We start from the raw sequence: 14708 nt of genomic DNA on the forward strand, positions 1-14708 counted from the left end.
ATTTTATTTGTTTACAAAAAGCTTAAGAGTCAAAGTATTATATAGTTTAATCCTCTAAATATTTTTTTAAATTCTGTAAATAATTTAATATTAGATAAGTAGATTGGATCATCTAGAGCATTTTAAACCCGATTATCATAGATATAGTGAAATATTTAATTGTTTATGTATCTATGGTTGGTTTGTCTCCTTCGGAGTTAAAGCGCAATCTAGACTAGTTTAAAATTGTGTATATATACTTGATCCGTCGTGTCTTGATAATTAAATTGCTTATAGTTTAGGTACATAGATTTTCATAAAGTTGTAAGTCATAAACTTGTAATACTGACTCTTATGCCCTTTCAATTTTTGGCACTAGTCTTTATATTGCTCGTGATTCATAATCTATATGCTCGCAATTATCTCATATTTTTCTCTTTGAAGAATTAGTATATTCAATTATATAATAATTCGCATACACTTTTATTTTGATCATTTCATTCCATATAATCATTTTTTTTTTTTCAGAATATACAAGTTTAAAGTATTTACATTCTGAAGTTATCATTAAAGTTGTGAAGTTAATGTAATTTCAGCAGTTTTCGCTAAATTTTGTGCAAGTTAGAAGTTTTCTAAATCTCTTGCCATTTCAGAAAACTTTTGTTGCATTCATATTCAAATTGATCTGCTATAAGCATCTTGGACCTAGGGGTTTTGTTCAGGATTAGGTGCACGCGCCTTCGCCTTGCTAAGCCAGAAGTGTAGAGGACTTGGATCGAATCGATCAGTCTTGTCAAGTTGGCCTTCAACCCTTTGGAATTCCAACATTGAGTTGGCAAGGCTCAAAGGGTTCCAATCTGTGGTTTTGGGAACCAACACTAGACACAAGTGACAATTATCATTCACTAGCAAATCACATCACTGCAATTTCCGCTGAGATGAGATCCGCCAATGAACCTGAAACCAAATCTCTTTCGGAGCAACATCAAGATTCTTGAAAAATGCTTGCAACTAGAATTCCAAAGGAAGAAAAGAAAATCCCCTTCTGTATTGCAATACATCTACAGAAAAAGGGGGACACATTTTTTCAAATGGTGAGATAGGAAGCTCGGAAGTTCCTAAAAAAATATGTGCATCATACAAGTACTACCCTAATTGCTACTACAAAGCTGGAGAAAGAAAAGATTGGCTGGACTCTAACTGATCCTAATATCAAATGCAAATACTAAACAGATCCAATAAAGTTGAATGAATGCACTTTCTATTTCCAATCGCCGCTTCTGGTAATCACCTCTCTAAAAACGACATCATATCAAAAGTAATCCAAAAAGGACAGAAAAGAGTTAAGGTTTAACTCCTAACGAACAAGGAAAACAACCTTCCCGAAGATGCTAAACCACACATGTCAACAATAAAATAAATAACCATGGTGAGGAAGAAGTTGAAACAACACATAAACGATAAACGATATGAACCTATATCAAACAAAGAGACTCACAAAAACTTTCATATGAAACGGCACAAGAACATGTAGAAACAAAAAAACTACACCGACCATAGTAAAGGCTACAGCATAAGTCAAATACATTATGCTAGATAGAAACAAATCTACTCAACCACACATATGACTTGCAGCCTATAAAAAGGACAAAGCCAGTGCAAAGATAAAAGGATAAATAATTTTAAATAATATCCACGAGGACTAACAGCTCCATAATCAAAAGCCTCATAAGAAATGAAAACATGGTAAAGCTTTGGGAAATAAGTATCGTGATACAAGATTCACAAATCCTCCTCTAAACACCAGCAAAAATGCTCAGATCAACCCGAATAATTAAAAAAGGGGAAAGACCAAACAGTAAACCTATGATACTAAAGATGTCATTAACCAATGGTTACGCAAAGAACAAAATCAAGAGAGCAGAAACATAAATAATCCAATCCAATCCAATTTCCAGCGAATACATAGACGCAACCATCCGCACGTACATGAACTGGATACGGAATACTTGATTGAAACAAGAATAAAATATTGATTTTAAAACTAACACCCATACATACTTGATATCAGAAAACCAATGTTCATCAATGAGATTTAAAATTAATGCCAATGCCATTAAATCAGATTTTAAATCTGGAATCACCCGATATTAGATTTAAAATCACCTGACATACAAAGCCCAACAAAATGCATTCTGAAACATCAATCAAAAAACCCATAATCAATATACAATAAATAGATACAAGCATGCAACAGAATGTGACAATGACACAACTATGTGGAGAGTAACCAATACATAAATTCCTTCCTTTGCTGTTATCAAAGAACTAGGCTTTGATACCATGTTGGATTTTGATTTTAACCCAGAAATCAGATAAACAGCAATAACAAATAACCAGAAAAGAAGCAAGAGACAAACAAAAATATCGTGGGAAAACCCTTCAAGATGAAAGGAAAAACCCAGCCACACAACCAAAAATATCACTTTTATTAATCATAAAATGTTCAAGTGTAAATGTCTTCACTTAAAGCAATATATATAACATAAGGACAGACTCTTCACATTCTAACTAAAGGTCTCTTTAATTTCCCAAAACATAGTTCTTTATTTCCAAACATAACTCTTCGTATTTCCATGCCTTAACATATGTTGAATGATACATGTCTTATTATTAATAGTACAATTTAATAATAATATCCTCTTTAGCAATATCCTCTTTAGCTGAAGGTGACCATAACGATAATAACATCCATGTTTATAGAGATAAAGATCTCTATCACAGCTACAATCTCCAACATTAAAGAGATAAAATGTCCATAATCCATAATGTTAGATTGAATATTTTTGGATCTAAAATTAAACTTTTGGATCAAAATTTAAACAATGTAAGCTAACTTCTTCATCATCATTTCAAATTACACTCCATTATTCATCATGTAGACGAGCAAGCAATTGAAGAGACATTAGAGTTGCCTGGTCTGCTATTCAACTCTCATTTCTCTTCTCTTGCTTATTCATCCTTATGATAGATAATGAAATGTGATCCAAAATATTAATGAAGAAAAAGGGCTTATATTGCCAAGCTTCCCAAGTTTTGTTCAGACAGAAAAGTTTCAGTCTATCAATCTAAGTCCAGTCCAAGTATATGAACAATTATTTAGACAAGGTAGCACAATAAGTAGCCTAAGTTGAAAGTTGTTGACTTTTGTAGAAGAAATTGTCTTTTTCCTTATTTGGGGAATCTTCTGAACCCTTGTGTGCTTGCGCTGGTCCATGTTTACACTTGTTGTTGTGTGCACTTTTCAAATCTTCCGCTTCTAACTATGCATGACTATTAAGTCCTCCAATAATTGTGCTTCTCTTCTATGCAAGTAAATATAATGACAGCACCCGATTTCATTGTGAACAAATCAGATGCATCTATTGTAGCATATACTCACTTGAGGAGTATTTTGTAATGTCCCATGCTATATAAGTATATAGCATCTATCAGAGCTTTGATCCTGCCATCCTGCAGGATAAAGGGATAAAAGAAGGAATAATTTTATTCAATGAAAAGAAAACTAACAATGTGTATTATATGTATGCTCTGTGTCTTCATGCATTAATGTGTACAGTTCATGTTTTCATTCATTTCATGTTTTACAGTGCATATCCTATGAGCTGCCCAACTTTAGTTTATTTAGTATGATAGAATAATTAGAGAGATGAATTGAGAACTTGGTTTTAGGAAACTTTAATTAAAATGTAGTCTAAGATCATCCCTCTGGAAAATAAGATAAAACTGGTCTAAGAACATATTTGCATAATATCAACATCCACTATATTTCAGTAGTCCTACTTGGGTATATGCACTTCCTTTGTGAGCGAATTTCAAATGTATACTTTATTAACAGGAATACAAGAATGCAGGTGGAACATGATTATTTAACAGAAGGAAAATGATAAACTCTAATCAGCCACATGTGCACATTCAAATTTATGGTAAAACATGGAAGAGGTCATCTAATATTTGCTCTATGTCCAACCGTGAATAATATTCTTCATATGAAGTATAATCTTTATCCAAGTCTCTTATGAACTCCAACAATTGACCCACCCACTATAGTCCCAAGTTTCATAAATTCCAAGGGGGAGGAGAAAAAAAATCCAAGGAAGAAATTATAGGCAACCTCCAGCATAAAAAAGCCAATCATACCTGAAGCATAAACTGTTGAAAAAACATGACGATCAAAGGGGCAGGAAGCAAGATCCCAAATCTCATGTGGATGTGAATATAAGCCTTCACACGTGAGTTCTGTACCAAATGGTGAAATCTGAATTAAATGAACCTGCAACAATAAGAAGTGTTGTAACACATGAAGCAAGCAACTGATAATAACTTTCAGCAAGTGTGTATGGTTGTAGTTGTCTACCCTCACATTTTGTAATCCAAATGGACATTTTTCTCTTTCTAAACATCTTAGAACACCATGTGTTACACAAAAAAATTATGAAATCACTTGTTGAACATATATAACAGTGTTATGAGACTTTGACTCGGCTCAGACTAGGCAGGCTGATTTTTTACTCGGACTCATACTTGGCACCTGGACCAGAAATAAACATGGCAAGAACTTGGCAAATTGAAAACATCAAGAATTTCAGTGATTTTTAGGGATTTAAAACTTGTTTTGTGCAATCTTTAATAAATAAACCTTAAAGACACGATAACATTATAGAAGCTAACTGGATCACATACACAAGTATACATCGATCGCATAAAAATAACTATAAATGTAAATCTTAGCTGAAGGAAGACACATGGAGAAATAACCATCGTCAAAAGAATACAAACTCAAGGAATACGAAATTCATAGAATCAAAACTAAAATTGTAAGCCTATGCTTAAAGGAGCTAGCATTAGTAAACCCAACATTACAATAGTCAGTGTATATATTCAAGTGACAAATTCATAATTAATTTTCTTTCTAAGCCTTCAAAACTGTATATTTGTTGACAAGCTCGTTAAAAAGGAGTAGCTAGGTAAAAAGATAAATAGTTATGTTTTATTACGACTTTAGCTAGGAGACTAATCGATCTGATTCTTCTACGAGTTTTCTATACAAGGGACAATTGATACATTTTGCATTATGAAAATGTTATTTCTTGCCAACTATGACTTAACTTATCTCCAACAGTACAAGGATTTAGCATGCCAAGTTTGCCAATAGCAATTCTTGTACACAAAAACAATTTGGCCAATTTATGAATCAACATAATCCTTGATTGTGGTTTTGATGAAGGGTACTCCCCTTAATACCACAAACACAACAGAAACAAAGAAATAACAGCAATTGGCGAGAACAAGAAATGGGCTTCTTATTATCGCCGCAAATGTGGAATTACAGAATTTTGAAATACAATATGCAAACCCACATGGGCACCTTCCTTACAATAATTTGCAACACAAAGCTACGAACTATCACCCAAAGCTATCCTAGAGAATGTACAGGCATTCCTTAAATAGGCATTTTTACACCACCCGGAAAGTTTGTAGACATCAAACCCTAACCCTTGAGACCGACTAACTCTAAAATTACATATAGAGTCAGCTCGATACACCTTTGACACTTATTTTGAAAATTTTGGTTGACCCAACTTCAGAAGGCCATAACTTTTGAACCATTGCTCTGATTGGCTATTATAACCACTTTTTAGAATTCTCAGTTTCTGATCTATAGAGCCCTACTAATGCAAGCTCGAGTCAACCCCATTTTGGAGCCCATCCAAGGCCTCTAAGGTCTTCAACAGTGAGCCTCAAGTTTTTATACCAAAATTGCACACCAAAAATGTGCAATAAATCCACAAATACTCATGATATGGCACGAAGTCTCAACTGGTAGGCTAATATATCCAAGATGAATATCCACCTCTAAAATTAGGACATTCTGAGCTTGTATGACTGATTTACTAAGTAGCAAACCTCTGGAAACAACAACTCTACACTGAGACAACCCTTATTCAAGAAGCAAAAAGAAAATATTTTTGGGTGATGCAAGATTGCTCTTACACCTAGGATGCTCTTGCATCAAGTTTTGTCTTTGAATATGCAAAGATTTGCAACAAAGGGTTATGTTTAATTTTCTTCCATTTTCCTTTTTTACGATCGTGATTTGTCATTGACCTATTACATGCATAGAATTATAATTTGATGGAGGTTTATGATGCAACACTTAAAAAAGGTTGTGAGGAAGCACCTCTTGCAAGGGTCTACGAGCAGTGCCCCTCATGAGGGACTAGGGCAACACACCGACACGATCAAGGGGCAGCACCTCCAGTGAAGTTGAGGGGTAGCGCCTATATCACAATCCTTATAGCGCCCATATCACAATCCTTATTGCAATACAAGGTCAGGGTTAGAGGCAAAGCCCATGCAGAGAAGCCCAAATGAATACCTACAAAACCACACTAACCTTCATGGTGCATACTATTTCCATTTTCCTTAGTTTCCCAAATAAGTATGTCATAAGCCAAACAAGCAACAATCCAAATTTTAAAAAGGTACTCTGAATCTAAACCAATACTACTAAAAACAAGGTACCAAAGAGTTGCATTTGTCTTTCTATGAAACTAATAATGTTAGGTGTTACGTCACATGATAATTACAATATCCATGAGCATCATTATGTAAGAAACTATTTGTATACTAAGCTTCATTATTGAAAAGGGATGATATGTGGGATAGATTGAGTACTCATCAAATCTAAGACAATAAATTAATAAATTACCCTTGTGATGGTTATCCAAAAAGTAGTTTCTATTGAGTAGTGAAACACCAAAGGTAAAAAGTTAACCTATGATTACATGTTTTCAAAACTGATAAGATATTGTTAGATTTGTTTGAAAGAAAATACCATTCAATATCCACAAAGCAGAGATTATTTTTCCATTTGCATAAAAAGGTATTAGGTCATGTAGGACCATAAAATGAGAACCTGGAATTTAGATTTAGTCAATTCATGAAAAAATTGTGTACAAACTATTGACATCAATGGGCCAAGTAACCTCAACTACTTCTAAGGAAAACACATGGGAGACATTAGAAGCCCCTGGCTAAAATCATTCTTAGGGCAATTTTGTTACCTATTTTCTAAATCCACAAGTGTATTAATTGCAACTTAGCTATTAGGTAACCCAAATGGAAATCTACAGAACTATATTGGAATCTAATCTTTACTTGGGTACAATAATTTATTAAATAGCTTTAATTTACTATGCACAATTTGTAATGTCCCCATTTTAATTCACATTGGTTTGTAGTTTAGATAAGCCTATCAGTGGCCCTTAGTTTTAAGTTAGAGAGTTGGGGGCAAGAGTGTTCAAGATTGCTCTTCATTTAGATTAGTTTAGAACACTTCTATTTATGGTATAGTAAGCATTTATTTCAGGAAAGTCAAGATTCTATCTCTAGCAAGGCACATGAACAGGTTAGTGGCAATGTTGAAATTAGGTATTGTTGATGGAGCTTTCATTCAGGGACTTACCATTCATATTAAGTCTGTGTTGAGTTGTTATATTTGGCAAAGGTGACATTACTTCTTGTCAGTGATATTGGGATCAGGATCCTGTCTCTACATCTTACATTTGGCTCATTCTAAGGCACTTACTATTTATAGTAAGTCAATTTTTATCATTTACCACTTTTAGCAAGGCACATAGGTGTTTGGCTTTGCTATTTTATGAGGATCGTTTGCATATGTAATAGCATTGCCTTCTTGGTATGTGTGTTTCAAATGCAGTGATCTCTCTTTATATTGTGGATGAGATATGGATAGACATGTCCCTTCATGAGACATGTCTATTCATTAATATTTAATTAATGATATAGTTTATTATTTAACTACACACACACACACACACACACACACACACACACACACACACACACACATATATATATATATATATTACATATAAAATATATGTAATATAAAAAACTTCAGTTTAGTCTAATAAGTTTATCCAATTGAAGCTACCAAACATTAATAGTCCCTCTTAGCTAGCAAGGATAATCACAAGACAAATATTACACCATTAGTAATGTTAGGAATGGCAAATTTTAAGGATGTCTTGATCAAAAAATATCCACCATTTTGATATCATGAGCATTGGTCTTCTAGAATATCATATGATATTCACCAAATACTCTAAGTAGCATTTTGATATCACATTTGATAGCATGAGTATTAGTTTTCCAGAGTATCAACACATGATATTCACCAAATACTCTTCGAGTAATGGCCTTCCAGAATGTTGAGATGCAAGATATTGACCAAGTACTATGAGTAATGGCCTTCCAGAACATCAAGTCGAATGATTTTCACCAAGAACTCTATGTAATGGCCCTCCAAAACATCAATTTGCATAACATTCACCATGTACTCAAAAAATGCTTATAAGGTATGTGCACATGTATTCTCATAATAATTACCACATAAACATCTACCATGCAAAGTAAAATCTATCATGATCTGTGTAGACATTGTGAGATATCTATCACAATAGAAAATTAAGTTATTGTAAGATCATCACCTTTCAATAACTTCTGCAAATACAAGTGATGATCATTTGGAAGTCGTCATTTCCTCATGATGTACACAGGGTAGGCCCATTAAATCATGAAGTCACACACATGATACCAAAAGTTTACACGAAGTCAAAAATCCCTCTGATTTTGATATGATCAAGATCTTCAAGGATCAACTAAAACATATCCTCTATCTGCTCCTTCGGATGGATGTGTCAGACTTCTTTTGAATCTTATATCAATATCCTTTTTCCTGCAAGAACGTTCTTGAAGGAAAAGATCAAGGCAAATAATATTTATAATACGAAAAGAATGTTAGTAGTTTAACTCATGTCTAATACTAACAACATAAATATATTTCTCATTAATATTATCACGATTCACATTATAATTCTCAATTGTATAAATTCGTATATTTATACTTCATATATATTTATATTCAATAATCTACAATCGTGAGAAAGTGATTTCACATTTAAAATGAGAATTCATAATGCTCTAATTATATATATATATAATTTCCTCATATAATATACACATGATAATATTATTACCCTCTTAACATGTTTCAATCACATAACTCTTCATTTTAAATTTTCAGTAATAAGAAACAAGATTACAGAAAACTCAAAAATTATTTTTCATACTCCCATAATAAATTTCTTTACATTGAACAAACATTATATCAAATTATAATGTCATCATTTCCTTACAATATCAAATATCTACCATAATACATTAACAATGCGAGGAATTAAAAATATATATATTTCATAAGGATATTATAAGAAACATAATTAATATACCTTCATACTTACTTGGTCGATGGTGGGTCCCTGGTTCTCAAGACCTGTACTTAGCTCCTTCAAAAATTAATGGCTCCCTTCTCTCCTTTAAATGTTTTTTGTGGGCCTTTCATAATCGATCATCTTAATAGTATTTAGTATCATTTTATTAAAACTATACATGTAAATTCTCCTCCACCAATTATCGTGATGCCACCATATAAATAGGGGTGTAGATGTTACGGTTCCCACCTAAATTGATTGGTGATTATGCTATATGTATACGAACCCCTTGACATGGTCATCCTGACCTTACTTGGCAATATATGAATTTACACATATTTTCGTGTTTTTTTCTGTGATACGGGTGCCCTTTGTTTATAAAATGCTCTCTGACTTTATATTGTCAATGCATTCTCTTTGTTGTTAACCTCCCCCGGCAGCTTCATTTTAACATGCTACTTAAGATGCTTGCCTCCAATATACGTGTCTTCTCTTTCATTCCAAGTCTGGGGTTTCCTTAAAAATTATTTCCACGTCTTTGTCTTATTTCCTCCAATAATAAACGCATTCATCTATGAAACAAAGCACAATGTCTAATATTTCTGATTTGCACAATGGTCATCTCTAGCTTAGTAACGTCAAGCTTTAGAATCTGACACTCTCTGTAAGTCGCCAATCCACATTGTGAGCAGACTATCGATTCATAGTGATCCAATAGTCTGTGATCTCTGCCAGTGACCCGATCTATTATTGTGCAATGAACTTGCTAACCAAGACACACAAGTTCACACAAGCAAGTCATTTGATTCCCAACAGAAATCCAATCTAACACTCTTTGTGTGGCGTGCGGATTTGGCTCATTGTCCATTTGCAATGAAATTCATTCTTTGTCAACGATATATGATCTGACATTGGTTGAAGCCCAATGTGAAGTAAGCAACATCCAATCTCTATTATGTAATGTTCCCAATTTTAATTAATTTGGGGTCCAAGTTATTAATGTTTGTATTTGTGGGTTCCAATTGATTTAGTATATCTCGGACCCATTTTTTTTAAATTGTTTCGTAGAGGTTGGTCACCGGCTATCTTTGTAAACCCTTGGGAGTTTATCCGAAGGGGTATTTAAGCATGGCTTGTAGGTAGTCTTAGGTATGCTTTGGATTATTTTCTATGTACTGCAAATTCCTGTTGGAGTTCTGGATTGTTCGCCATTTCGGAAGTGAAAGATCTTTCCTGTTTGGCTTGCGCAATTTCAGTGGGACTTAACCCTCACCCTATTTCGTCCGTGTATTTCTTGATTTGATTCTAGCAAATATCGATATATATTTTTGTGGAACGACTTTGTTGGTATCTCTTGTTTGCATATCTAGATTTCTTATCAAATATTGTTCATCTTCAGAATCGTACCCAGCCCATCGATAGTAACTTCCTGACAAGCCACAACTTGCAAACTGTACCCCATCACAACAAGGCTACTGTACGAATTGATCACGTATAGCCTCGGCTAAAGCTTCCATATGGCCTTGGCTGAAGCTGTCGTACGGCCTCCCACTGTTCGTACGGTTAGACCCCAACATACCGTATAGCCAATAAGGTACCATACAGCCTTTCCATCCTGCACATTGACACCGTACGACACACATCTTGAGGCACTGCAAAGACTACCCGAGGCACGGAGGAGAGCTACCTAAGACATGGAGGAGAACTACCGGAGGCATTGGAAAGACTACCCGAGGCACAAAGGAGAACTATCGGAGCCACTAGAAGGACTACTTGAGGCACGGAGGAGAACTACCTAAGGCATGGAGGAGAACTACCGGAGGCACTGGAATGACTACTCGAGGCATGGAGGAGAACTACCGGAGGCACTGGAATGACTACTCGAGGCACCGAGGAGAACTACCTGAGGCACGAAAGAGAACTATCGGAGGCACTGGAAAGACTACCCGAGGCACAGAGAACTACCTGAGGCACGGAGGAGAACTACCGAAGGCACTGGAAAGACTACTCGAGGCACAAAGGAGAACTACCTGAGGCACGAAGGAGAACTACTGAAGGCACTGGAAAGACTACCCGAGGCACGAAGGAGAACTACCTGAAGCACTGACCACCCGAAGCAATGAGGGATACCATCTAGAGCACACAACCAAACTACCTGAAGCACACGACAAGAAAACCTGAAGCATACTACGAGACTTCATAAGGCAACTCTAGAACGGGAAAATTACAGTCGTATCAGAGCAAGTGATCTTGCCAGCCTACTGGGATGATTGAGAGATTTTGGGATTGGGATAGCGCTATGGCACCAAGCAGCGATGGAGTGTGGTGGTTGAAGACACTACAAGGGATTGGCAAAGAGCTCAGTGAACGTGTTGATCTTCCATTAGATTTGTTGGAAGTATGTTTGTGTAAGGTTAACCAATTACCTTCAAGATTTATATAGAGAATCCTCTCACTAATTAAAGATGCCTTAAGTCAAACAAAGCTTTTAAGACACCAGGACAAGGGGAAAAGGTTGGCAGTTGTAGCATGTCTCAGTGAGGTCTTGAGAATTTCGGCTCCTAGAACATCATATGATGATAATGCCATGATAGAGATCTTGCATTTGATTTTTGACAGTTTTCAGAGTCTAAATGACATTAGTGTTGATCCCTTTTGCAAAAAATCAACAATCTTGGAGAATTGTGCAAATGTTAAAATGGGTAAGCTCCTCTTAGATCTCAAATTGCAAAATCTGGTCGACGACATGTTTCATCACTTTTTGGCCACCAATAAGGAAGATCATGATACTAAGGTTTCAGTTGCTATGGAGAACCTTATGATTTCGTGCATTGAGGAGATGGATGAAATATCCCAACCCATCACATCTATTTTATGGGCTATTTGTAATCTTGAATGTGTCCCCTCTATAGCCGCATGTAGATTGGTCAGTCATATTTTCAAGCATTGTGAAGAAAAACTAATATCTCATTTGCACAAGTGGGAGAAAATAGATGGCAATAATAAAGACGATGCATTACACCAAAAGGAAGGCATTATTACAGGGCTGCTCCAAGAGGAATTGTTAAATCTTTCTTCTACACCAACCTGGGGAGAACACCAAAAAATTGAAGAGGTTGCTTGCATAGATCTTGTGAAGCCATGTACAGATCAAGTTATGCCCATCACCAAGATTGTTGCCAAAACTATGTGTCTTTCATCAAAGCTATGTCCATCACCGTGGTCATGTCCGTCACCAAAGTTGTACTCGTCACCATAATTGTGTTTGTTTTTGTCACCATCACCATGGCCGTCATCGTGTCTATCATCGTCACCATGTCTGTTGCAAAGTCCATCGCCATGTCCGTCACCATCATGTCTATCACCATTGTGTCCATCACCATCGTCGAGTTTATGTCAGTCACCATTATGTCTGCCACCATCGTGTATGTCTTTGTCGTTGTGTTCGTCATCATCATCGTTGTATCCATCACCATCATTACCATCATATTCGTCATCGTCGTTGCGTCTGTCGCCATAGTTGTGCTAGTTACCATCGTTGTGTCTATTACCGACGTTGTTGTATTCGTCATCATCGTTGTGTCTATCACCATCAATGTGTTAGTCACCGTCATTGTGTCCGTTACCGATGCCGAGTCTGTGTCCATCGTCGAGTTTATGCCCATCACCGACGTCAAGTTTGTGCCCGTCACTGACACCAAGTTTGTGTCCAATGTCGTCGTCATGGTCATCTATGTCATCATTGTGTGTCTGCCAGTGCAGCTACAACCGTTTAGACATTGTTCATTGTCAAGGCTCTATCCATCGTCAAGGTTTCAATCGGGGTTCTATGTGTTGCCAAGGTTTTATCTACAGCTAGAATTGTTGGGTTTGTACCAACATCGATGTCTATGTGTATGACCATACCCAAAGAGACTGATGAACATGATGACATCGATGCATTTATGATTGGCATCCTTGGGATCCCAGTGACTCAAGACATGACAATGTTTATATCAAGGTGGTGCAACAAAAGTTTGATGAATATTTACTCTCCTTTCCTAAGTGTGTGTATGTGATCATGATGCTACATGAAGACTTCAGAAGATACAACTATCGACCTCCACGCATGGTTTGGGATCCTGGAGTTGCGAATTGCTTGAGAACAAGTAATTTTTGGGTGGCGAGGATTTGTAATGTTCCCAATTTTAATTAATTTGGGGCCCAAGATATTAATGTTTGTATTTAAGGGTTCCGATTGATTTAGTATATCTCGGACCCATTTTTATTTAATTGTTCCGTAGAGGTTGGTCGTCGGCTATCTTTGTAAACCCTTGGGAGTTTATCCGAAGGGGTATTTAAGCACAACTTGTAGGTAGTCTTATAGGTATGCTTTGGATTATTTTCTATGTACTGCGAATTCCTGTTGGAGTTTTGGATCGTTCGCCATTTCGAAGTGAAAGATCTTCCCTATTTGGCTTGTGCAATTTCGAGGGGACTTAACCCTCACCCTATTCCGTCTGTGTATTTCTTGATTTGATTCTGGCAAATATCGATATATATTTTTGCGGAGCGACTTTGTTGGTATCTCTTGTCTGCATATCTGGATTTCTTATCAAATATTGTTCATCTTCGGAATCATACCCAACCCATAGACAATAACTTCCTGACAAGCCACAACTTGCAAACTGTACCCCATCATAACAAGGCTACTGTACGGACTAATCCCGTACGGCCTAGGCTGAAGCTTCCATACGGCCTTGGCTGAAGCTCTCGTACAGCCTTGACACTGTACGGCCTTCCTGGCCTTGTCTACCGTACGGCCTCCCACTGTCTGTACGATTAGACCCCAACATACCATACAACCAATAAGGTACCATACGGCCTTTCCATCCTACACATTGACACCGTACGACACACATCTTGAGGCACTGGAAAGACTACACGAGGCACGGAGGAGAGCTACCTAAGGCACGGAGGAGAACTACCTGAGGCACAAAGGAGAACTACCGGAGGCACTAGAAAGACTACTCAAGGCACCAAGGATAACTACCTACGGCATGGAGAACTACAGGAGACACTGGAAAGATTACCTGAGGCACGGAGAACTACTTGAGGCACGGAGGAGAACTACAGGAAGCACTAGAAAGACTACCTAAGGCACGGAGGAGAACTACCGGAGGCACTAGAAAGGCTACCTGAGGCACGAAGGAGAACTACCTAAAGCACTGACCACCCGAAGCACTGAGGGATACTACCTCGAGCACACAACCAAACTACCTGAAGCACATGACAAGACTACCTGAAGCATACTACAGACTTCATAAGGCAACTTTGGAACGGGAACATTACATATTGAGGCCTAATCTAACTTCATCCTTGCTCGTCAAT

The 14708-nt window shown here is 36.6% G+C and overlaps 1 protein-coding gene across 1 annotated transcript in view; it reads right to left on the reverse strand.

Annotated features, from left to right (window-relative positions):
• The window catches only part of LOC149566136 (Transducin/WD40 repeat-like superfamily protein), a 231022-nt gene that overhangs the window by 189861 nt on the left and 26453 nt on the right, over window positions 1-14708 (reverse strand). The window contains exon 3 of the mRNA XM_089819565.1: window positions 4180-4312. Within this exon, the coding sequence (XP_089675691.1) occupies window positions 4180-4312 (133 nt within the window). The remainder of the gene's footprint in view (window positions 1-4179; window positions 4313-14708) is intronic.

This window comes from Cupressus sempervirens, chromosome 3 (assembly GCF_028749045.1).
Source record: "Cupressus sempervirens isolate cs-2001-9-10 chromosome 3, ASM2874904v1, whole genome shotgun sequence".
Classification (NCBI taxonomy): Eukaryota; Viridiplantae; Streptophyta; class Pinopsida; order Cupressales; family Cupressaceae; genus Cupressus; species Cupressus sempervirens.